General features: G+C 31.4%; 1 protein-coding gene across 3 annotated transcripts; it reads left to right on the plus strand.

Annotated features, from left to right (window-relative positions):
• Window positions 1-253: 253 nt before the first annotated feature.
• LOC126896058 (myeloid zinc finger 1-like) lies at window positions 254-27,170 on the plus strand. Of its 3 annotated transcripts, none has more exons than XM_050668500.1 (6): window positions 254-718; window positions 9,970-10,608; window positions 15,582-15,671; window positions 22,247-22,376; window positions 22,513-22,858; window positions 22,929-27,170. In XM_050668500.1, the coding sequence occupies exons 2-6, from the start codon at window positions 9,982-9,984 to the stop codon at window positions 23,608-23,610; spliced, it is 1,875 nt and encodes a 624-aa protein (XP_050524457.1). In that variant the 5' UTR covers window positions 254-718; window positions 9,970-9,981; the 3' UTR covers window positions 23,611-27,170. The 3 variants fall into 3 exon arrangements, with proteins under 3 accessions (XP_050524457.1, XP_050524458.1, XP_050524456.1); XM_050668501.1 differs by lacking the exon at window positions 254-718 and adding an exon at window positions 6,576-6,701; XM_050668499.1 differs by lacking the exon at window positions 254-718 and adding an exon at window positions 7,232-7,654.

The raw sequence follows: 27,170 nt of genomic DNA on the forward strand, positions 1-27,170 counted from the left end.
CCTATAGTGACAAGTTTCCCTCTGCGCGCAAAAAGTAACGCGTTCTATTAAAAAAAAAAGTGGAGGTAGCGCCAACAGCGATGATAAATTTAATTTTAGAAAACAGCACATAATAGTAACGTGGTTGTTTATAAAAAAAAAAAAATTGCGTTTTTCGGTTGAAATCATTTCAACGGAACGGTGTACCGAATGTACTTAATGCATAATGCACACCGTTGCAACCCACCGCATTGTGCGCAACGTGTTTTGAAGTACATGGCACGTTTTCAGAAATTTAAACTCTAAAAAATTGCTCGGGCGATGAGCGGACCGGCTTAAAATTTATCTAGTTTTACTTGGGTCGGCTAAGTAGCGCGTAATCACCGACATTATTTTACATTTGCTCGCGGGCTGTTCATTATATTTTATCGACCATTAAATCAATGCAGTCTCCACTCTCTATCGAATCCGACTTTTAAACGGTCCGCGTGCTCCGAACAGACCCACGTCGAGGGAATAATGCAGTTAAATAGTGTCAGATCGACACAGCAAAAATGGTAAAATTTTAAGCAGTGAAATTACATTGTTTAAATAGACTTGTTCAATTAAACAAAAAAAAAATACATCTACATTAAGATAATGTCATGGTCTAAGAGTCATTGATACAAGCTAACAGACCAAATTCATGGATCAGTAATGAACATTAAGAATACAAACTTGTTATCTCTAATAAGTTATTGTGAGTATTTTTTATCACTGTGATATGTTAGACTAATATAATTGGTTACGCGATATCACGAGCTGTTTTAGTCTTTAGCTATTTATTAAAATCAATTGCAACACTTAATTAAAAAAACTCTCTACGAATGTGCCACAACTCGCAGCAGCTATTATCATTATCATAATGTCTATTATCATTATTCTACCGAACTGTTTTGATTTTATCTACTAGTACAACGTGTTAATAGTAGTTTGCGTCTGGGTAATTGTTCATCTGATAACAATGATATACTAATTGGTATAATTTGAAATTTGCTTTACGATAATAGACATATTTGATCATCTACGGCACAAAACGTATTCCTAAGGTAGTTTGAAATCATAATTTTAGTTTGGCGAAATTCATACTACCCAACAACATTTAGCCATTTATACAACAAAGTTATGTTTAAGAATATAACCCTGAAAAAATTATTTGAATTTCAGAATAATTTTTCCCAACACTTCAATTAAATTCAAGTTAAATAAGAAAGTTACGCACTGGTTTTAGTAGTTAAATTCAATTCTTTATACCAACAGGGCAAGTAAAATCCACAAATCGATATTATTTTAATGATTTTTTTGAAAAAATGATTGAATGTGTTTTTATAATTGGAATTATTAAAGATTAGGTATCATCAAGTAGGTTTCCTAAGCTGCTCTAACCTATTATGAGACCAGTGGGCTGCTAGTAACTAATTAAAATATTAAATTTTTTAACTGTAAAATACCTCATACGACAAACATTTATATTTTTGAAATACCTTAAGACAAATTATCTAATATTTAAAAACATAAAACGATAATTCCATAAGCTTATCATTTATGATTCATTGATCTACTTACGTTAAATGATTCTAAAGAACTTCTCCGTAAATTATCGAGAGATAATTTGATCTAGTTATGTTTTTAAATTATTTAATTAAGTATTGTCTGTTTAAAAACAAGAGAAAATTAAAAACATCTAGCTTAGATGAAACTTTATTTCAATAACTAAAAACTTTGACATATTATTTTTTTATCAAAAATAATAATAACAATTATAATAGTACTTGAAAAAGTTTGAAAACTTTTCCAAGTACTATTATAATGCGCCATAATTAACCATATTATTCTTGATGTGACATATCTGATTAGGGGCTTGAACTTGGTTAAAATGTACTACCGATTCACACACTTTTATCCCTAAAATTATGAGCAAAGTTGTTGCAATCGGATGTTCATTTGCAGTATCATAAAGTTCGTATGATTTATTCCACAAGTAGGAACTGCAAATGTTGATTGATTTTACAACTGTTTGTTTCATCGTTGAATACAATTTCGATACTTCAGTTTTTACTCGATTGACATAATTATGTGCCGAGAGCATAAATATCGAATTCATTGGGTCACGTGGTGTTTTCGACAGTACTAATAAAAAGTTGGGCTTCATGACTTTGACCATAGAATCATTGCATTTAGTGTTATTGGGCTCGTGAAATACTAATATCGTCTTTAGCTCTGCGCCTAAACTACTTTTTCTCCAAGCCTTTACAGGTAAAGACATAATGATAGCTTCGGGTAGAGTACTAACGGTTCGAAATTTGGAGGGTCGTTTTCCTAATAAGTAGGAAACCACGTCGTACATTGGGCACCCAAACATCATGAACTTATTATTGACATAATTTAATGCTGGTAAGGTGTGCGCACCAATCTGAAATACCGTATAATACTTAAAATCTCCTAACGATTTCGTCGTAAGCCCATAGCCGAGTAATGTTTGTACAATTTGTGTCTGTTTAGCAGGTGTCAAAAAGCGTAAAGCCGTTTCAGGTTCGTCGTACCATTTAAACAGATGCTTAAATATTTCCATCTCGGGTAATGTGTTTGTCGAGTCCGATTTACATTGAGCTTTCAAGTAGGCGAAATAGGGTATCTTGTGTGCATCATTTAAAAATGATTTCTTGAGGAGTCTTCCGTTATGATCGATATAGTACGAAGGAAAAACTCCTCGATGTTCCTCACTTGTGATACTTGACTGAGCACGAGATATAAGTAAAGTTAGTTGCATCTCCAACGCATATAAGTCATAATTAAGAAACTCGGCTGTCATGTTATTTAGTAACATTATTAAACGTCGTATTAATGTAAAAAAATATATTCACGCACAACTCATAAATAAATATTAAAACTAAAATAAACAATTTAAAAATAATAAACATTAATAGTTGTTTAATCACACGGTAACGGTTGAAAAAATATCAACTGATATCATTTGATCAAAATGCCTATGCAAAATGTGAATTACTTATTGACCCTGTAATTTATCATTATAATTGATTGTAAAATCATTTTACACGACGCTATCCATTAAAAATTGGCTGCAAGTTGAAATTTTATAAAACCTTATAATTAAACATAAATTATTGAATTTTTATTTAAATATTTTTATAACAAAATTTTTCATTAGTTTTTCATCAAAGGCGCTACAAAATCAAATTAAATGTTGTACAATTTGTTGTTAAAAATAACCTTTTTCATTTTCCCATTTTTTATTGTACTTCATATGGTAATGTTTTTTTGGCGTAACCTCAACAAAAAATTCAATCTTCAGTATAGTTTGTTTACAATTATAATAATGATAGAAATCATAATTTTGAAGAAACACCGTTAAATAAATGTATGAAACTTACACGTGCAACGTTACAAATCAATAGTAAGAAGTCCAATAATAACAATACTTTATTTCTATCACGAGAATACTCTATTAAACTTTGATTTTGGAAATCGATATCAAATTTTTTTTATAATTATCTTAAAAAAAACTTAATATGATGTTTGATGTTTTTTAACCGTTCATTGGTCATTTGAACAGACGAAAACAAAGAAGGAGGAGACGCGAAAAACGTGTTGCCAAAACAAAGGGGAAAAATAAAGAAATATATTTCTCACCTAGTATATTAGTATAATTTCATTTTTGGACGATACCACAAAGAAGTAATGTTTTTTTATTGATCCCAATAATTTATCTACTGCAATGTACTTTAGCATTTATTCACTCTCTCCCGGTGACCAACTCTTTTACACTTCAGACGCTGCGATAATATTCGCTGGTGTTATCGCTAACAAGGGGAACCTCTTGACCAGTAGATATTATTACGCAGATAGTCTTAGAGCGCAGCGATGACGACGAGCGCTCGGTATACAATAGACATGTCGGTAGGTATAGAACATTATACATTTTATATTTCGCTGAGCGCAAAGACCTTGACTACGGCAGTGTACAGTACACGACCAGGAAACACCGAGTGCATATTATTATGTAGAGAATAATGGACGGACGTACACGAACTATCGCGGCGGCATCTGAATTTTGCGGAGTCGCCCCGCCACCAGAATTACAGCCTACTCCATACATTATTATATTGCAACCATAGTGAAATAGCGATTTCGTAGCTGCGTAGTGCGGCCGCTCGCCAAGTATCATACGAGAGAGCCCAAATCTCGACACGACAACTAGTTATGTACGTTGTCGGATTGATAATTCCGTACACATGTGCGGCCGCATCATAACCGTGTGATAGTTAACTGCCATTATTTGACGCAACAATTATTATTTTAAATACAACAGACACACGTGGCTTTTCGAGGTGTTAGTACTGAATTACATTTACCATAATCATTAAGTGCATTTGTCTTTAGAAAACATATCGAATAATATTTAAGTAATCAATAGGAAAATCTGAGCACAAAACATATTGTTATCGACAACAGTAATTCAGTGCACTCGTGACTTGTTCAAATAAAATTCCTACCAAAATAAAGCGTTAATGTTCTTACAAATTTAATTCAAACGCGAGAAGGAGTTAATAAAAATAGTCATCATAATTGGAATTTTCCAATATTTGTAATGAAATATGTCTAAAATAACGATAAAAACTTCTTCCAGTAAAACCATTTAATTTGCCGTCACATTACATAAAGTTCTACAATTGTTTTTTTCGGTGTCAGATTTTTGTAATGATTCGAAATATATTTTAATATTTTTCAAAATATACTTTTAGACGCGCGAAAATATATCATTAAGTTGATACGAAAATGTTAAGAAAAAATCGTTTTTCATTATTTAGTAATATCCAGAAGTGTCGTGCATATCTCAAATGTTTAAAAAGCGCGTTAGTTAATGAGTTTTTCTAAAGGATTTTATTTTGAAAAAGATCTGAAGTTTATTATACTAATGAAAACGAAAAATACTAGTGAAATTGTTAACATAAATGGCTCATTATAATTAAAATAAACCTAATCGAAAGACGTAAAGCTGTATGAAATACATACATATTGATTTTAATGTTATTTATTGGTTAATTTGATTTATTTATTATTCTAACAACAAAATCACTATCTTATATCGTTCGAGTGTAGTATTCTCGTTTAAAATTATATACATAACTTCTGTTTTATATTAATTCAATGGTGGTAAAACATTTTTATGCCAAAAACCTTTTGTGAAATTTTAAAATTTTTTCTATCTATAGGCATTACATTGAGAATTACATTTTTTTATTAGGTATTCAGGTACGCTGTAGTTTGTAAAGAGTTAAAAATAGTACACATTAAAATTTGACTATAATATTACACTTTGTATAGAATATCATATGGAGACCTCGTGATAATATTATTTATATATACTTCAATAAAACACCTCTGTTGCTTAAAACAGTATTTTCATAACGATACTGTTTACAAGAACTCACAAAACTTTTACCGAAAGAAAACACATTTCATTGCACAAGACCGCACTGCAACTTTCATTAACTTACAATGGCGTATAATAAGACGATAGACCTTAATTAAGTTTTAATAGTACCAGTAGGTTTAAAAAAGTTTTATTTTACAGTCAGCAGGTTTAACATAATTCGTAGTAACCTATTGCAAAGTATAAACTCACAAGAGCGTAAAATATGGTAACAAAATATAAACCGTGTAGTTTTTCTTCATTAATAGGAATTTTGATGCATTCATTTTTAACGGCATTGAAACGCGTACAAAGATGACGTGTACATTTGCATAAACTTGCCAATTTTTTTTTATAGTTAACCTGCAAAACACTATCATGCAATACCAATAGGCTATAGATGACCAACGTGTATGCATAGTTTTCTACAATAAAAGAAGTCCACTTGTTTAACTAGTTTCGACTATTTTACATTTTACATTAGCACTGATCCATAATTTGACATTTGCATTTCCTCAGCATAAAGTACACGATCTTCTGTTGATGAAATAAGAAGATTATGCGCATAGAATTTTATCCAATTAGTAATTTGCGAAGAAAAAAAAAAATTATTTTGCATTCGAGTTATTTAATTTTAACTCAATGCTCAAAACCAACGAGTTGAAAGAACATATTTTGAAATAGAATTTTTGTCCATTAACATTTATTTAACGCGTTGGTATTTAAAGTTAAATGATCGTTCATGAGAACGATTAACAGTTGCTATAAAAACAAATTAATTTAGGCATCGATAAAAATAGAGAGGAAAAAATAACTCCTTTCGCTCAAAGTATTAGACAAGCTATTTCACAAATAAACAGAGTATGATTTTTTTTTTTTTAAGATTTTCTCTCATAAAAACAGCCAAACGGAAATCCTTTTTGTCTGTGTTTTGTTAGCAGGAAACGCCGAAGCTGGTCGGGATAGATAAACGGAAGACTGTTTTCCGTAGAAAATCGATTTAGAAAAAGTCTGCAATTCAATTGTGTAAAACCAAACCAACGAGATGTCATATACCCGTTTGTTTGTGCAGCTATTCCGAACCAATCGGCTAAATCAACTTGACTAATGAATTGCGATTTAATTTTGTGGATTTAACGATTAATAGTTTAGATCAACATGAATACGTTTGTTGTAGTGAACAATAGCCGAAGATTTTCGATACAAAGTTTCAAATACGTTACGTTTCCATGAAATTTAAAGCGGACAGGTAACAGACAAAAGTCGCACATAGACATTCATTGTTCGCAGCCAACAGTGACGGTTGTATTCTATCGGCCGCCAAAACAAATGAGCTGCACACACTTGCGTTTCAGTGGCAAATAATGACGACGATATAGTAATAATAACTATAATTACAGCGGTATAATGTGAAAACGGTGCGTTGCACAATGCGCCGAAATCACCTGTTTGCGAAATTTTTGCATATATGCGACCGGTTTTGGGCAGGCTGAGTGGAGGCGAGTACGAAAGCTGTGGCGGCAACATACACGCATAGGCAAAGTGGGTGCGGGCGCCGAGGGCAGAGCCCTCGCCGCCGAAGGTTCGTCTGGTCCCCCACCCGTGACGATCTCCTCGTTGTAGTCTGGCCGCCAGTGGCTCCTCACCGCCGCTTGTACCCCCGGGGGACGACGGCGTGCGCGCGACGTTGTCAGTTCGGGCGGACCGCAGCCGCGGCGTTCTTGCGCGCGCCTTTTAACACCGCCCGGCAGGTTTGTTTTTTGGCGCCGGTGTGAGGTAGTCAGCGTTCTTAGTGCTCACAGTCACTCGATCAGTCGACCGGCAAAGTCATCGGAGGCCGGTTGAACTCCTGTCGAAAGCGCGTGATCATTCAATCACACGTATCTATACACGCAAAAAACACACTAAATCAAATACTCGCCGGTTTTGCGAGCGAATCAACCAAAATAATTTGCAGAGTAAAAAATAATTCTAATTAACGAACGCGGTTGTAAAAAAATTTCTGTCGCTGCGATCAGTGTCCGCCAAATTCGCCGACGTCGCGTCAGATCGGTTTGTGTGTACACATTTTAGATTAATTTTTTTTGTTTTTTTTTTTTTTTTGTGCGCGTTTTCCTTTACCAGTTCGAGTGCCGCCGCCGCCGCTACCGCCACCGTGTTACACACACACTACAGGCGCCGCAATGAGTTCGTTTAGCTAAGGTACGAAATGAACACTAAATTACTTTTTTATACTTTGTGTTAATTTTAGCGAGTGTGTTTTAAGTTATGATTTTTATTTTTAATCAAAGAGCCCGACTCCTCGACTGCACATTTCGATACTCTCCAATCGTGAAAACTTAATTTTCATGTTCAACATTAACATCTAGTGCAGCACTATCATTTTAATAGCTTCAAGTGCTGCACTAGTAGACTTTGAAAGCTTTACAGACACTGCACATTATCGAGACGAGTTGCATGAATGACGGCTAAACATTTTGGCGATGAAATAATAATCGCCGCATTTTTTATTAATTTCAGTACGGATGTTGCATTATTCGAAATTTAACGTTCTATTTAGTTATGAGTTGCTATATTGTGGTGGTACATGAGAAATGTCGATGAAATCGGCGGCTGCCATCAGTAGACAACTACGCGTACCTCGACAAAGTTCTCCCGTAGAGCAATGCGCCGATAGCCTGTGGGACGAGCGAACGATCCGAATGCGGTCGACCTATGCACATTGGTGTGTTTGAATTGCATACGCATCGCGCCCGTTTACAATGGAACAAAGGAGCGGTCTTAGCCTCGCCTAATGCGGTTCGCGTTGTACAGTACCAAAGCACGCGCTTTATCAGTCATTAATTGTATCAAATTTTGTTAAAAAAAATTATAACGACAGTGTATCACAATCGCGTGCACTTTGTATATACTACGGCGTTGTTCGAGTAGAAATATTACTCGACTCGTTATCAAGACGTTTTGTCTACTCATAAGACGCGTCTACCGGCCTAGCCCAAAGTAAACGAGGTTAACCGAACAATCTTTATCTGTAGTCGCAACGCATAGTAATTGTAGATAATTTAAAGTCTACTGATGAGTGTCTTTATTTTTTACTGTAATATTTAAATGAACGTGTGCTTTAATTTGTATTTCGTCTCACTCGTGCTACACAAACTTTTTTTTTTTTTTAACACTTTTTTCGTGCATTTGAAATTTTAATTGTTTTAACATCGTAGAGTATTTAATCTGTCTTATGAAAAACATGTTCGGCGACAAAAAAAAGTATCGTTGCTCATATTTTTTTGTATGTTTCTGTTTTGTGCGTAAAAACATTTACAAACTGAAATCGGTTTGATTTTTACTTATTCCCAATAATTCTTTGGTTCGCAACGAGGTGATTATTTTTTTACGCGTTACGTTTTATTATTTTTCAATATAGACCTGACCGTAAAAGAAAAATTGTCTCAAACGAAAAGAATTACTGGGAATAAGTAGAAATCAAATTGATTTTAGTTCAAAGAAAAACATCAATAAACCGTTTCGGAAGCAAATGTTTTTCCTCGTGTTTATACATGTGTTTATTCACAATAATTAAGTCAATTAAACAAAGAGCTAGTCGTTATTCGTTTTTATTATACTATATAAATAATTTAATGGGTTTAGCAAAGTTCAACTTGTTTGGTATGAATTTTAATTTTTGTCTTTTTCACTAAAATTATTTTTCATTTTTAAATTTAACGACTGTCGTAGAAATAATTTTCGTTTATTGCAAGTTTTCGAGGTGAATGTTCGACGTAACACATAAATTTTTTTAGGCTTGTTCATGCAGTGTTATTTAAAATATTCGTACGCAAAAATAAGACAACCGCGAATCGGCTAAAAACCGGTTTATTGGTGAAAAGATCCGCCTCAAGGTGTTTTTTGCACGCTTAGTCTAGCAGTGGGATGGCTCTTAACAAATAGTCGAGTATTTTTGGAATGGCACTAGGTAGCTTATTGGTATACTCTGTGTTTTCATAGCTATACTTTTAAGTCAGCTGCCCATGCGTTTTATTTGGATAGCGTGTAGTTTTTATTAAACATTGAAATAGTTGAAGTTTTTTGCAACAGAGGCCGTTTTGTACTGTACGGTTAAGTAGAATTTTCAATTTCCTCTTCGCCGGAAGTGCGCCGCAATTTGACCATCTAAACGGAAACGACGAAATAATTTCTGAGTGTACGTAGACGGACATAAATTGGAAGTAATGGATTAGGCGATCGTCTAACGGTAATTGTCGATCAAGATCTCGCACAGGATAAAGTAGCAACAGATTGATTTAGTTTGAACACAAATCGTTAATTTCGCATGAATATTGATACAAGTGTTTTTTATTTGAATAAGACGCGCGAATTGTCTGCTTTGCGGCGGCTTTGAGTATTTTTGGGATAGGTCATGCGCGTCTAGTGCTGTGCGCTTGCGTTTGCCGCAGCTGTGTAAAGCATATATAGTATATACCGAGTCCACTGACCCCGTGGCGTTTGTTTTGTTTGTGCAGGCTGTCTCAGACATGGGAAGCGAGCACTACTGTCTACGGTGGAACAATCATCAGAACAACTTGTTGGGCGTATTCAGTCAACTGCTCCAAGAAGAGTCCCTCGTGGACGTGACTCTTGCCTGTTCGGAAGAAGGTCGCTTGATCCGCGCACACAAAGTAGTGTTGTCTGCTTGTAGCGCTTACTTTAAGGCACTGTTCTTAGACCATCCGACTCGGCATCCTATTGTAGTGCTCAAAGACGTCCAGTTTGCCGAACTACGTGACCTTGTCGAGTTTATGTACCGGGGCGAAGTGAACGTTGAACACAGACAATTGTCCACGCTGTTGAAGACGGCTGAGAGCCTCAAGGTAAAGGGGCTGGCCGACATGGCTCGCCCCAGCGACACAGACGACACCGTAGGCGATCACGTTGAAATGATGCCGGCCGACCGTGACGACGAACCCCAAGACCTGAGGCCTAGGAGAAGCAGGTGCCGGACACCGGTACAGCCAGAAAGCCGAACACCGTCTCCTCCTCCCACCGAAAGCGACGACAACTTGTCCATGCAAAGCGAACCTAGCGATATGACCGTCGACCGAAAAGAGCGTACAGCTTCTCCTCCCGGTCTCGATTTAACACAAGTTCAGCAAGTACCATTAGTAAGTAAATCATTTTTTTATCATTTTTTATTTATAATTTATACCAAAAAGACTCGAACGTAATAATTATTAGTTATCTCAAATAAAATGTTCGTGTGATTAAAATATAAACGGAACATTGTAATCTGCTAAATAGTAGACACTTTACTTCAACAATTAAATTAATTCTAATATTACATGAATATATATATATATTTCTGTATTTATTACTAAAGAAAAAAAGAAATTACTGTTGTGAATTTGTTAAAAAAGAAGTATATTGTTATAGAAATTATAGCTTATAATACTAAAATCAATAGATATAAAACGTACAAATATTAATGCTTTTCAACATCAGCTAAACATTTTGAAATCTAACTAATTTAATCTAAAAATGTAGTGTAAATTAAATTAGTTACATACATTTAAATTAATTAAGTTAAATTAAATTCCTTTTCATTATATTTTACTTGAACAATAAGTCAATTCAAAAGTAAAAAAACTGCGCTCGTACAAAGACTATTTAATTTCGAGTAAACATTTAATAACAAATAGCTAAGTTATTTTTTTTTTTTAATATAAGTTAGTCTACAGTATTCAGTTAATATTTCACACTGATAGTGTTAAACTAGTCAAAAATATCCTAATTAGTGAACTAAAATTTTGTTTTGGAATTACAATAAAAACACATTAACTCTTAATTTTTATTCATAATAATTTTATTTATTACACAGTAATTTTATTTTATAAAATTAGGTACGCCAATTTTTTACTGTAGAAAAACTTTTGGAACTTTTATAAACATTTTTGACAACAATTAAATCAACTTTAACAATTTTCATTTGATTTTATTCAAAATACCAATGACGTGCCACAATTAATTGGCGAATATTGAATACAAATCAAACTTTTGATAGCGATTATAAAATATCCTAAAGAATTAATGTATATATTATTAGGAAAAAAAATGACTGATGTTATCTAATAACAAGAACGTCATTTCGTTAGACATTGATTTATGAAGCAGGGACTTAATTTGAGTGATTCATTAAACTTTAAGCATTTTTTTGAAAAATTACTTCTTTATGTAGATGTACATTATTATATAAAAAAAATTGCCCACTTAATCACCATTGACGCTCGTGTAAAATATTCTAATAAAACGATGGTTAGTAATAACACTGACATCTATTAAATCACAGAATCTAATTATTAGCGGAAAATATAATGTTATCAATTTAATAATAATTTTATCAATTAACACGTTTCACATAGATTAGTATTAGATTTTCCATTCTTAATAATTTTCATTGTAAATAATGTGTCTAAGTAAAAGAAAATGAATGTGTTTTAACTAACCAGAGCGTTTGCCAATTAATATATCAACATATATTTTCCGTCGGGCTTTTTTCCAAACTTTTTAAAAATAATTTTATAATTTATAAAAACCTTCCTTGTCTAACACTTATATTATTAAACCAACCATTATTAATCGCCAATTATTTTTGGAAATGACTATTTTATTTATAAATAATGTGTAAAAATAGGCTAAACATCTAAGAACATTATTTTCCAATCGGTTTAACGCATCTAGTCTTATAAACAGATATAAATTATACGTCTTTATAAAAAAAGATTTTATTGAGCACGTGTTTTCTAAAAAAAAAAAAAAAAGAGATTGCATTGTGTGTGTATTAACAAAAATAACTTTATATACTATAACAAGAATAATTGAAAAATAATAATAAAAAAAATGTTTGCCAAATCGCACAACCAATCAAATAATTTACTGGGAAATTTAAAATTCCTAGAAAAAACATAAGCAAATCACTTATTTCAAAACAATAAATTTAAAAGCTTCAATAAATTGGTCGAGATTAAATAAATATTTAATTGTCAGTTGTTGGGGTGGATATAATTTCTTATTTAAAACTTAGTTTCGGCTTTATTAACCTTAATTTAAATAAAACGTGTAATAATAATTTATACACGTAATGCCTACACTATGAGAAATAATTCAATAATTGCCATACTTCAGTATGATATTCACAAAAATAATATTTTTATCACTAGTGACAAACATTTTCTCTTACACACTATGCGTTTAAAACTCCTGTACATGTATGTGAAAATTCGGAGATATTTTTTTAAGAGTGTATTCAATTCTTTGAACGTTCATCAAGAACGTTTTACATTTAAAGTGTACACATTTGTTTCTTCTTTCGTGTTTTAGTAGTGTCGTCAAAAGTTTATTGGCACAGAAATTAACATAGTCGCTGCAAGATTTAACAAAATGTCTTACAGTTTTTGTAGTTTGTTGAAAATTTTAATTATATTCAGTATGAATTGAAGTAGGAGGCAAAGTTTAATTTTTACAAAATAAAATAACTGTTTTTTTTTGGACAATTTTTTAAAATACATGTTTTTCTCTATTTTAATCTAAATGATTGAGCAACGAACATGATGAACTTATTATAATAATAATTCGATAACCGTTGGTTAATATTGTTCATTAAAAAAATTTCAAATAGTGAATTCGTTTTACATTGAGTTAGGTTATGTTATCTAAACATTTTTTATTAAAGTCCAATTAATTTAGTCGTTAATAAATAAAAACCACAAAAAAAGTATTTATTATTATTATATAATCTGTTCTGTAATCACACTAATGTCAAAGTTCATTAATAAGTTTTTTGTGCATATTGTTTTTGAGAAATGAAAACTAAAAAACAGTATTCAACTTTAAAATTTCAATTATACATTTTTAGTAGATGGTAGAATTACTTAAATTTAATCCTGGTCAAATAATTATTGTAATTTAGATAGATTTATTATTCATAATATATTATTTTCATTTATATTTATAAATGAACGGTATTTTAAATAAACAAAAAGAATATTTTGATCTAAAACGTCGTCGCTTTTAAAAATATAGAAAATCTAATTGAAATTTACTTGGCGTATTTGATGTTATTTATTTTAACAATCGGCGACCTTTACACACGTAGAGATGAGTTAAGTTTTGCGTTGTCCGAAACATCGCAGTCTCTAATAATAAGCATATAACGGTAGTATTTTTTATTTTTCCAGACTTAAAACTGTTCCAATCGCTATTTTTTAAATATTTCTATGTAACTTTTAACCGAAACGTGTATAGACCACAGTAACATCAAACTAAACATTTAAGTATTTTTGTCTATAATGTCTGTGTTATTTGACGTTGCTTTTAACGTTATTATTTTGCTCGCCAACCGTTATATTATGGCCTTTACATGCCTTTAACTAACCACTGAGCCGAATGTTATTGGCCTTCCAAGTATAACAACCGTAGTAGTTATTGTCGTTCAGCTTATAATCCTTAAGGTTCTTTGGGTGAGTCTTTTCTAAAATACTTGGTCTAGAATGACCGTAAATCGTAGGTAAACTGTTTCACAATTTCCTTCAATCCTTGTAACTTATCTTAACAAATCTTTGTTATTATGATCATGATTATACAAAAAAAAACATTTTTTTATAAGATCGCATTATAAGTTTAAGTATCCTACATCTTATGAAATATTTTGTTATTTCAATTAAAACTCCGGTAGTACTCGGAATATCTATGCACAAATGCACTCTTAAAAAATATGTCCGAATTTTCGCTTGAAGTTTTTAACGCATACAATGTTAGGGGAAATTGTGAAAAAATAGTGATGTTATATGTGTGTACGAATTTTCTATACTTTATGACAAAATTACAATACTTGTGTGTGAAAGTAATGTGTATGTTAAAAGTATCACGCACAGTGGTCTAAAAAACAAGTCAGCAGGCCAAAACTATTATTTTTAATTATTTCATAATAATTTAGGTACACTCGACAACTTTTGCACTGTTTCTAAATAATAATTTTTAAAATAAGAAACATCTATCGAGTAGCGTTTATATAGAAATATATTACGATATACTTGAAATAATTAAAAATGCCATATAATTAAAAAAAATATTAACAAAAACTTACCAACCAACTGATAAACCATTTAAAAATTTGTAAGAACACAATTTAAAAATAAAAGTAACACAATATAACAACAGAAATTACTATATTTATTCACCTAAATAAACATTATATTAATATAATATATAAATACTATATTTGATGTATAAATATAAAATTCACGATTATATATAAGTAAAAAATGTTCGTATTAATATGAGAGGGCAAAAACAATAATTATAACGAACATTTTAGAACAAATGCGTAACGATTCAAAAGCCAATTGCAAAAGAATAGTTACGTTTTTTTCTCATCTTTATGTAAACATAATTTAGTATTAGAATAGGTATACAATTATGCAAGGGAAAAAGCTCTTCTTAGTAGAAAAATATTACATGTAAAAAAATTGTAAATTTTACAGAACTTGAAAAATAAATAAAACAATTATAGGGAAATCATTTAAAATATTATATAAAAATTAGGAATATGTTATGTAATAGCTTTACGTTGAGGAAAATTTGACTTAAAGGTTTTTGAAATTTAATATTTGTTATGCAATTTCAATTTTATTATTATTATTATTATTATATTATAATAAATATATTTTCTATAACGTTAAACTGAATGGTCTTAAATATTACAGTTATGTAATTTCAAAGTAAATTTAACGAAATTGATTTTATTCTCATTCGTAAATAGGTAAATGACAATTATATACTAAAAATGAATATAACGAGTTATCCCAATCAATACAACAAACGTTTATGTATTTACTTGATATTTTAGTTAAATTTTCATTCTGCTTGTTATTGGATGTTTAATTAATTTGTATTTAATTATTATTTATAAATGCAGTTAAATACAACTTGTTTCTTTTTGTTTTTAATCAACGGATTTTATTAGAACTTTATCATTATTTATATGTTTATAATGTAAATAATTGTACATGGTTTTAATAATTACAAGGAAATATGTCATTATTTAAAATATATTTAAAGAAAATTTTTTATTATGTTATAGTTCTTGAAAAAAGAAGCTGACTGTGACAAGACTGACGACAAAAGCACTCAGGGCGAAAGTTCATCAGAGTATCGAAACATACCTGACCCGGTGAGCAAATGTCAAAGTATACTTACAAAACTATGGTATTACTTTGAGTATTTTTTTTTTATTATCAAAGACTGTATCATACTCTTGTAAAAATTATTACTTTATGTAACTGTACCCAAGCCAGTGTAGTTCAATTAAAAATGTTTTATAATGAGACTTCACGTAACCAATAGACAAACCAAAAGATAAATAAATTATTTTCAGCTTTTACAATATTTAATCGTAAATTATATTTTAGAATTTTGCTAGTAACGAAAATTTGCATAAAGTGCAGCCTCAAGAAGTTGACTTCAAAAATAAATATCATAAAAGCAATGTATTTGGGACGGTTAAAAATATTTTAAACGATTCGGTTCACATTTAGTTTTTACTGATTTTTTGCTAAAAAATATAACGATGTAAATGTTTACATGGTTTTATTTATTTGGCATAATATCTAGTTTTAAATGAACTGCTGATTGACGTCTTTTGCGTGATTTTCACTACCCTTGCCACTCTAATGTCAATGGCCTTAGCTGTATAAGGTATTCCGAGGTTAAATTTAAAAAAAAAAAATGTAATAGTTAAACTCAAAAATTGCATAGATTAATAATATTTCAAAATAAATCTACTTAAATTTGCTATGCGGCATTCAAACAAAAAGCAGTTTTTACAAGGTTTGCAATCATTATCATCTCTGTACATTAATAAATATATATATATATATATACAGGATGATTCACTTATCATGAACCAATTAGAAAAATCGAAAAAATTAAAATAATATTAATCATTTTTTTATTTCTTTCTTTTAGTTTAATGTCTCTCTCAATTGTTAAATCATAATGTTTTTTTTTCATGTTAATCGCTTATACCTTATAAGGATGTCAACTTTAATTTCTCAAATGTCAATCACTAATTAACTAGCTTATTAAGCTTATTAGCTTATGTATAGATTGGAGGCGGAGAGTGGCCGCTGTTATTTGTATAACTCATAACATATCCCGGCAGTATTCTTCCTCTCATCTAGACATCTCTTCCTTTCAACTTCCGAAAACTGGTCCAAAAGTTGTTATCGTTCAGTAATTTTCTTAATTAGATAATTATCTATTAAATAACCTAGTTAATGATTACTATTTGAGAAATTAAAATTGACACACTTATAAGGCGTAAGGGATGAACATAAAAAAAACTTAATGATTGAAAAATTGAGAGAAATATTGATCTGAAATAAAAAAATTGCTAATATTATTTTTATTTTTTGATTAATTAAATAGTTCATGATAAGTGAATCACTCTGTGTGTATATCAGTAGCGATTTTATATTGATTAATAAACGCAGTTCCATTGATATTATCAAGAACATATTATTCATTTCAATGCAACCTGTAGACAAAAATTAGTCAACTGGCTGCAATGAGTGCGCGTTCGTGAAAAAGTTTTGAAGAACTTAAAACGATGAAAAAAATTGTCATGAATAAAATCTCTCTTCATACTTTTGGCCGACACGTTTATTGAGTCGCATTCTATTATTAAAAAGTTTCATAGATTCGGTTATGACAATTCGAATAATTAATTGTCATTTGTCTGGAAATTTTGTTGAACGAAATCCAATTTTAATGACCCTCCTTATCGACTTTGTTCATACCACTGTTAACATCGAGTATAAATTATTTAAATTTTTTTTCAGTGTGTTATATTAATATATATTTTTATTTCAACCGCAATATATTAATTATTTTAACGGCATATATTTTATAGAGCCGCCTGTAGCCAAACAAAAACAAAAGCAGTTAAAAAAACGTCAACTTCTTGTGCTGACACTTTTGCACCCGTTTACACGTGACAGTTTTACTCATTTTTTTCATTTTCTTTATTACTCGATCAATGGCACCTACAGCGAAAAGAAGTTGATAGTTTTTTTTTTTTTTGTTTTTGTTTGGGTTACAGGACAAATCGGACACTGCGTTACCAAAGTTCTACACTTGCGTTTACTGCAGTCTCACGTTTCCACACCAAAGCAAACTAACGCGGCACATCCTGTCGCATAGTCTGGAAAATCAGCCGAAACCGCCGTTTGCGTCGTTAGGGGACCCTGGCGGGGGCCCGTCGACGTCAGCGTACATTGCGGACGATTGTGGCACGCTGTGCAAATTTTGCGGCAAAACGTTCCCGGACGTGGCCTCGCTAGTGGGCCATCTACCCACTCACACCGGCGACAGGCCGTTCAAATGCGAGTTCTGCGGCAAGGCGTTCAAACTGCGACACCACATGAAAGACCACTGTCGGGTGCACACCGGCGAGCGACCGTTCCGTTGCTCGTTGTGCGGCAAGACTTTCTCTCGGTCCACCATACTCAAGGCTCACGAAAAGACGCATTATCCTAAATTCTCGGGCCGGCATCGATTCGTATCGTCGCCCAGTCCCGAAGAGGAACCCGGAGGACCTCCGTCGACGGCCAGACCGTTCGACCTGACCGTCATTCGACAGTACAGGCCACGCAGGACGTCACCTTCGCCGTCGCCTCCTTGACGGCTGTTATTGTTTCCCTATAGGGTATAGTAGATTACTGCAGCCCGACGCAAACATTACCAATTGAAAAAAAAAAAAGTTTTCCTCAATACTAGTTGATATACTTTTTATTGTCATTTCTCACACTTGAATTGTCCTAGCCGATCTTTTAAAATTGCGAGTTCTTTCGCCCGTTGGTATAGTTGTGGTGCATAAAGTCATACAGGCGAGTCATAGAGGCGTCACCTCTATAATCGGACATTAATAATTTGCTAAAGGTCCGTTTTAATACAAGGCCTTGTTCTTCTCTCTCTTACTACGAGGCCTTGACTCTTAATGCCATTTAAGTTTTGGCTTCGTCGACCGAATTACGTAATCGCCAACGTATTTCGCATTGGCCAATGTGATTGAAATTGTGATTCGTATTCGAGCGCCTTTAATATTGAACGACATAAGATAAAAGATCTAACCGCACGCCTAGGGCGTTGTGTCTATGAATGAAAACAATATAGGCGTGTTTAACATATTACTCGGTATCATTACAATAATATTTGTGTCGGTTCGGGTTAATCACATTGTTCGTCTAGTTGGACTAGTTCGATTTCAACTGCCAATCGAGTTGGAAAATGAGCTCCGAAATTGCACAATTTTAATTTGTTCGCCGTTGATATCATTAAGTGTTTATCTGCTAGTTGTATTCTAATTTTTTTTTTTTTCTAAACGTGTCTCATCGATTTCTGATACTCCGCTGGTTTTTCCTTGTAATTAGTCGTTTCCCGTTAAACGATTATGTTTTAAGAACAGACGCTAGAAAATCATCTTTATTAATATAATATCTCATGGTTTTTTATTTCTCAGCTGTGCAGTATCTATTACAACGAGTAATAATATTTCAGTGGCGGCGGGTGTTGTTTTTTGTTTTCTTAATTTTTAGTTAAATACAACATATATGATACATTTGTGTTATTTATTAAAAAAAAAAAATTATTATTATTTTTAACTATCATAAGGTAATTGAGTTATTATCGAGCACAAGATTTATCCTAGTATAAATAATAAAACTAGGAATTTTTTTTTTGGCTAATTCGAGTAGTGTTTATTTTAGATTTATAAGTGGTTCAATACTTTTTAGGTTCATCTTTTATCCCCTATGAGGGCAACAACTTAATTTTTTTTTCATGGCAACATTCGTATTTAACTATCTCATATAATAGAAAATTACTTGTCGGTAATAACTTTGAACTAGTAGTTTAGGAGTCATTAATATTTTTATACCCTTGTGAGAGAATTAACCCCATAGAAAAATTGATAATGATAAAAATAACATAATCCCCACCTCCAGTCTACATTTAAAAATATCTGTAACTTAAAAAATTGTTCAAAAGTTGTTATCGACTAATCATTTTCTAATATTTTATCTATTAAAATATGTATGTAAATATCAAAAAAAAAAAAGCTCTTACCTTAACAAGATATAAGGGATATACCTAAATAATATTTAACGATTATAAACGAGAAATAAATAATACTAAACGAATCAAAGAATTTATCTCAAAATTATTATTACTTTAGAAGAAAGTTGATGAATCAATTACTCATTATAACAATTTGATGAAGAATTTTATCGTTTAAATAATTATTTATTTAATTATTTTTGAATATTTGAACATTTTAGTTAAAATCGTTAGTTTTGTCACGTATTTGCCTTTTGGACTTATTTATTGATGTATATGTTTCATTAATTATTTTTGTGATGGTCTTATATTTTATTAACAACACTATAAAATAAATCAGGCGGTTTAAAAAAAGTCTAGTTGAGGATTTTCAGTGTTTTACTCGAGTTTATGCTTTAGTCTAGAAAATCTTCCCTCTAGATATTTTATAGTAAAGTAAAGAAATATCATAGTAGTCTATAATATTATAGACGACCATATAATATTATACACTTGTAAACACAAGTTACTCATACCATCACTAATAGCTCATTTACTGTGCACGTGCAACATCATAAAATTTAAGTATAATACTTAAAAAAATGAAAAATGATCAAAGACTTTTTATGCACCATGTATACCATATTTAAACGCACACCACACTTAGCCTACGCAAAGTTTCTTTTCAGACATTGCCAGTCAGTGTAAAAAATAATTTATGGACAACTAATCTCCGAGATAATTAAATTTAAAATCTTAAATCTATCAAACAATGAATTCAATTAGATTATATTTCTAAACGTCCACAATGTTCAGATATACGTTTTTTAAAATTTGTGATTTATATTTCTTGAGATTTTCTATTGCAACTTACGATGTAGTCAACCGATTTGTACATTAATTTACACGTATGATGATCAAACAGTTTTGTCAATTGTTTATTCTGTAATTTAATTTTAGCATTTTAAAGGTAATATTTATAAAGTTGTATTACGAATGTTTAAAAACGCGTTGGGTAAAAATGATGTTTTACGGCAAGAAGAATAATTTATGACGTTGGAACGAGATGTGATATTTTTTAGTTACACGGTTAGAATAGGTTATTATAATTTTGTAAAATGTAATAAATACTTGCTGATATTATTATCATTTAAACTAAAGAGTTTTCTGATATTTTTTTATTTGTAATTTACACATGTAAAAAACATCGCACGTATAATGTTTGGACGTGTACTTATCGTTTATGTAATTGTTCGTAATATTAAAAAAAATTAAATACAAACAAAATTTCATAGGATTCGATAGTTTAGTAATCTTAAAGAAAATGTCTACTAAAAAAATTATTTATATATTTGCAATGAAAAAATTGCCATCGCACTTTAGGCTTTTTAAATACTTTGTACCGTATAAAAATATGTAAAACTGTTTTTTTTTTATTTTCTATAAAAAATACCCAAGCTACCGCTCTAGATAGTAAAAAAAAAAACGGATAGTTAAGGCGATCGAGTTGGCGATAATTAGCGAATAATAATTGTAGTCGAGTACGTTACTCTTATTTGCCGACCTCGAGAGTATTGCAAATTTATATACGTTTCGATTGGACCAAACGAATAATGTAACGAATGACCTGAATAAAAAAATTGAAAAAACGAGCAGAACGGTAAAAACAAATTGCGGGCTAAATTTTAGAATAGGTCACGGCCGTTAATGGCTGTGGGTGTCATTAGAATTAAGACGATATAACTGTGATAGGCTATGTGTATTGTACGGAATTTAAAATGATTTGTGTTAGAAAAATAATTATATATTATGAAAAAAACACTCAAATATAATATGTATGTGTAAAGTTTTTTTATAAGTCAGAATGTTAACGTGGAGCTATATCCTTCGATGAAAAAAGTTTACTAAACAAACGTTCCGTCCGAACTAGTCCATTCTTTAGTTGAAGATTAACTGTATTTTTTTTTAACGGTTAACGATCAATGTTTTTTACATCTCGATCGCCGAAATCAACCGATTTTAGTTATTGTTTTTTTATTGTATTTGATATGTTTAACGGTGTCACAGAGGTAAACCACAATTAAAATAAGTTTACGCAGAAAAATATCTCTACATGTCTATAATTTGTTTTGTCTGTAAAATAACGGGGTCAAAATCATCAAGTCGATTTTCGTACAATCAATTAATTGATCGTTTCCTATATTCGTAAACTACAAGTGCAGTAGAATTAAAGTTTATTGTAGTAAAGTAAAATTCGAGAGACATACATATTATATTATCATTTTAGGATTGTAAATTATTAGCATAATTGTGATAATAAGACCAGTGAGATCGCCTATAATATTATAATATTTTTTTATTTTTAGGTGCTAATTACGTTATTTATATTTACTTTATTGTACTTTTAGTTTGATTATATATAAAGAATTTTTTTGTGCAATAAATCTATGTTATACAAATGTGAAATCACTCTTTGTCTATTTATTAGTAAAAAAAACTGATATGCTCATCGAATTCCTCTAGTGTTAAAAATTCAACAGTATCCGACACAGGATTACGAGTAAATCGAAATTATTATAATCTTATACTTTTTGATGTTGACAACAAATAATTAGATGTAATCTTTACTGACGACACGTTTATACTAAATAGGAAGTGTGTTTGGTGGAAGGCGTTTTCAACACTTTGGCTGCTTACAGGTCACATGTGTCTGTTTTACAACAAGGATTCTCTTCGGCGTTCAGCCGGTTTTCAGCGTCCTTGCCGCCTGTTTATAATCCCGGTAAATTTTTTTTTATTATTTATTCTGTATAAAATCAGCATAAATTTTTGATTCGTTTCCATGTTATGTCTTTAATTAAGCGCTATTAGTTTTTTTTTGCGTATTAATTATCACTCGTAATAATTTGATTTCACAGAAACATCCGTGTCGTTGTATTCGGTACTCCAACAACAAGGTTTGATTGGCCCATCCGTCAGCTCCAGCGACGAAGTGGCCAGCCGTTGTTTGATCAGGTGTGCCATTTGTTTGGCGGGTTTTCCATCCACGTGGTTGCTGGAACAGCACACTGCTCTTCAGCATACCGGACAACCGGTACGCGGTCATGGAGGCGATGGAGGTGACGAGAAACCGTTCCAGTGCGAACAATGTGGTCAAAATTACCGTTATCGATCGGCGTATCTAAAGCACCGCGAACAAAATCATCGGGCTCGTTTACCAGCCGATAAGTTATTCACGTGTGATATATGTGGAATGCAATTCAGGTGAGTATTGCCCGAAAAAAAACTATACGAATTTCAGTGAACGTTTTTGATTGTGATCGCACTGTTTCAGGTATCTCAAATCGTTCAAAAAACACCGACTGAACCATGCGCTAGAAAGGTTACATCGTGATGCGTCAGTGCTCGGAGGTGATGAGACTCGGGATTTGCCGGCCGCGACCACGCGAACAGCAGTTACTGCGGCCGATACCCAAGTGACCAGCACGAACGAAGTTGTGTCCGTTGAAGCGGCACAATCTTCGGTGGTCGTTACCCCAGAGACAAAGTCTGAAAGCAGTAAGGTACCATCAACGCCATCGTTATCGCCGCCGCCACCACCACCTCCACCGCCACCACCACCGCCGCCACCTACACCATTTTCACAGCCAACACCGTCATCGCCGTCCAGCGGGATGCTCAAACCAAACACGCAGCGTACGGCTGCGACGGTTGGATCAGGTGCCGTTACGCCAAACGGTAACAATACCAAGTCTTTCGCGTGTCCGTTTTGTGGTAAATGCGTACGGTCCAAAGAGAACCTGAAATTACACGTTCGCAAACATACTGGTGAACGGCCGTTCGCGTGCCTGTTCTGTGGACGCGCGTTCGGTGGCAAGAGCGACCTAACGAGGCATTTACGCATTCACACCGGCGAAAGGCCGTACCATTGTGAGATGTGCGGCAAGTGTTTCGCCAGAGCAGATTACCTGTCCAAACACTTGACTACGCACATACACAACAACCACCAACGTTGAACAATCAACATGGTAATGGTTCAAATGGTCTCTTCGGGTTATTATTATTATTTTTTTTATCTCTTAATCCTAATATTATAATCTATTTGTCGTTTTTCTCTCTTGACGTCACGCCACGTGACTGTTGGAAACGATTTTGGTTCCTTGGAAAGCTCAATTTTACGTTAATGTATTTGAACAAAGATTTTTGTACATTATAATCTCTTCTTTATCGCGGACATTTCTTTGGAAAAAGTAACCATAGTTGGTACTTAATTTGTTTTTATACTGAAAGACGGAAACGTGTACGGTCTGCTGTCCTTTTGAACCATTGTCATGGGGATAATTAGTAGATTGTAAGTTTTCAGTAAATAATTATGTAACGGCCTGATGTTTAAATCGTAACCGACTCAATTGGAAACGTGTGGGAAAAAAATACACTTTAAATTTAAGTATAATTATATACTCTCTAGTCATATAAATTAACTTTTATATTTCCTTTGAAAAAAATCAAAATTTTTGTTTTGTTTTTGTGATTGGACGAACGTATATTATTATATTATGATAAATTTCGATACAATAACGTCGTCTTACAACCATATTGAAAACATTTAAATGTTTTTTTTTTTTTAAGTTTTGTTACTTATAATTTATTCACGATTGGTTTTTTTTAATTTTAACTTTATTTTGCAATTTTAATGTGATAATATAAAACAAAACCAGTATGTGATAGTCAATGAGAATGTTTGAGTTGAAATAAGTACAGGCGTTAAAATATATTAGTATTAAAACTATTTCCAAACATTCGAAATGCTTTGTTATATATTGATACCATTTTTTGTTTTTAATCGGAGAGCTTAGTTTTAGTTGTTTATTGATTAAGTCGTTTAATTTTCTATTTTATTTATACTCGTATATATGTATTTATTTATAATAGTCGAATATGCATGTATTTATCTTGAAAATATTGTTAAAGAATTGACATGTGATTGTATAACTGTGATAGAAACGGAAGGAAAGTGATATAAAAATGATACAAATGAAAAGCTAGGTTTTAGGTAGATGTATATTATAAAAAGTATATTAAGGGTTGTGATATTGTTAAGGTAATGTAAGTTGGAGGCGGGATCAGGTAGTAAAATAACGAAAGGACGTGTTGCTAGATTGAGTTAGAAAAAGTATAGACAACGAAAATAGTAACTGTTTTTAATCAATTCATTGTCGTGCAAACTAAGAATCAGACTGATAGAGGATTTCGACCAAAAACAGCGTGGCGTAAGTGGTGAGAATTACAACACAAAGCATCGTATGCACATTAGTACTAACAAAACGTATAAGATAAATATTTTGCTCAAAACAGTATTAAGGCAAAAGTCACAGTACACAAATATTAACACTACAAACATTGTATTTTAATTATTACACAGCGTACCTATTCAAGATAATTAGCAAGTTAAAACTCGTAACTATAATAGTACAACTTTTTCATAACGTTTGATTAAGCCTATTTACAGCTCTACCTCATGTTTATATACAGTACGGTACTTCACAAATATTTGTAACAAAAGTACAAAATAGCCAATTTTTTTTGTTAATTATTCTAATTAATTTGGTATTTTTACGTTTAACCTTAATAACCTCTGTTTTGTTTTAAGTAAATATTATGTTGTATTATTTTCTCTGTGTTAACTTCAGTTTTATTATTATTTGTTTTTGAAAATATTGTACGACAATATGTGTATATCTTTTTTGTTATATAAACACATTTAATATTCTGTAAATTTCGTCAAACAAATTCACGGCTATAATAAAATAATATATATATTGTAGACAAAAAATATAGTTAATATTAAAGTATAATGATGTGCTATACAATTTACAAACATAATAGTAATATATGATACTATACCTTAAGCTTTGTTTTATACATACGTAATATAATAATAAAATTAATTTAGTCATTCGAAGATTGCGTTTGTTGTTGCGGTTAAGCGTTTTTCTGTACAATTACACATTTTTTTACATCACTCGCTAATAACAATGTATAATGATATTATAATACTATAGACAATTGTTTAGGGACAGCGCAACGTTAATTAAGATAGTAAACATATACCTATTTGTAGTCGAGTGTGTATTTCTACAACTCTATATTATACTCGCTGTGTTTTGTACAACTTCCTTTTAGTTTGTATTCAATTAAACCCCAGTGATAATACTATTATTGCTTGTTAACAACCTTAATTTTGTTTACTCTTGTAAAAACTATGAATCTGTATCCCTTACAGTATTTCGTCGTGTATTTTGAGTACATCAAATTCATGTCATAATGAGAACAAATTAAAATTTAAACAAATTACTTTCTTACCGTTGCTCTTTAGATGACAATAGTCACACGTAGATTAAGTACATAGTGCGACATTTTACACAAGAGAGGTCTCTTCAACGGATTTTCAAAATATCCTGAGGGTCTTTTGTAATTTATTTACATAGTTGTAAAATAATTTGATAACTTTTTCAGGAGTAAATAATTATATAATTTTATCATTACTCGAAAGGAAAGGGTTGTTTTTTACAATATACAGGGCTTAATAACTCAATAAATGTATGGGATAAAATAAATTTTTGCTCAAATTAGAGCCGTTTTATACATAAATTTATATTTGTTTACATATTTTATCATTGTAATTTTGCACTCTGATTATTAATTATACATTTTTTTATTGTTATAACTTTTGAAAACTCAATCCGGGTTTTGATAAACTAGTTAAACTGTCGAGTAGCTAATTAATGTTGCTGTTAAGCACTCAGTAGGTAACCTTACCTACTACTTGTATCGTTTTTAATACGTTGATTTAGCGAAGCCATAAGTTCAATTCAGTACAATTTTGTTTCACATTCAATTCCTATAAATACAATTTATACATCGATAATGATGATTTTCTAGAATTGTACAAAATGTTACGATATTATTAACATTTAATACGGAGGAAATGTCGAGGGTATTAGCAAATTTTATTTTTTACGGCCAAACCAAATAGTTGCCGAAATATTTTTTGGGATACGTACCAACTATATGGTTATTATTGATAACAAATAATAATATTTACAATTAAATCGATAATAATTATGAAAAGAAACGATTACCATTGTATTTGGCAAATATAAACATTTTTATTTTTTAACTATAAGATGTCGTTGACTGTATGCTCATATATAAATAATTATGATTACTATTAAATAAAATTAGGGATAATATAACTATCTACTTACAGTTAAATATATAATAATTATATTAAGTTCTTTTTCTTGTTTAACAAGCAAATTTCAATTGATTTGTACACACTATATGATGTAACAAAATTACGTCTTGATTAATAAATTATAATAAACAATTGTTTTTGTATCCATAAAATAACTGTAAACAATTTATTTGTGAAATGGATTGTATTTATACTTTTAGAAAATTTAGTGATTGGAAAAGTAAAATATGTCGATTGTATGCATAACATAATTAAACTTGTTCTTATGAGACTGTCTGCAGATATGAAAAATAAAGTGATTAGGTACCTATGTAATTA

Source organism: Daktulosphaira vitifoliae, unplaced genomic scaffold (genome assembly GCF_025091365.1).
Source record: "Daktulosphaira vitifoliae isolate Bord-2020 unplaced genomic scaffold, ASM2509136v1 Scaffold_1, whole genome shotgun sequence".
In the NCBI taxonomy this organism is placed as follows: Eukaryota; Metazoa; Arthropoda; class Insecta; order Hemiptera; family Phylloxeridae; genus Daktulosphaira; species Daktulosphaira vitifoliae.

Bases quoted from the DNA above. Each gene is read 5' to 3' on its own strand.
- LOC126896058 (XM_050668500.1), top strand. From the start codon at position 9,982: ATGGGAAGCGAGCACTACTGTCTACGGTGGAACAATCATCAGAACAAC. The intron at 10,609-15,581 runs GTAAGTAAATCA...ATTATGTTATAG, and splicing joins AAGTTCAGCAAGTACCATTA to TTCTTGAAAAAAGAAGCTGA. The intron at 22,377-22,512 runs GTAAATTTTTTT...TTGATTTCACAG, and splicing joins GCCGCCTGTTTATAATCCCG to AAACATCCGTGTCGTTGTAT.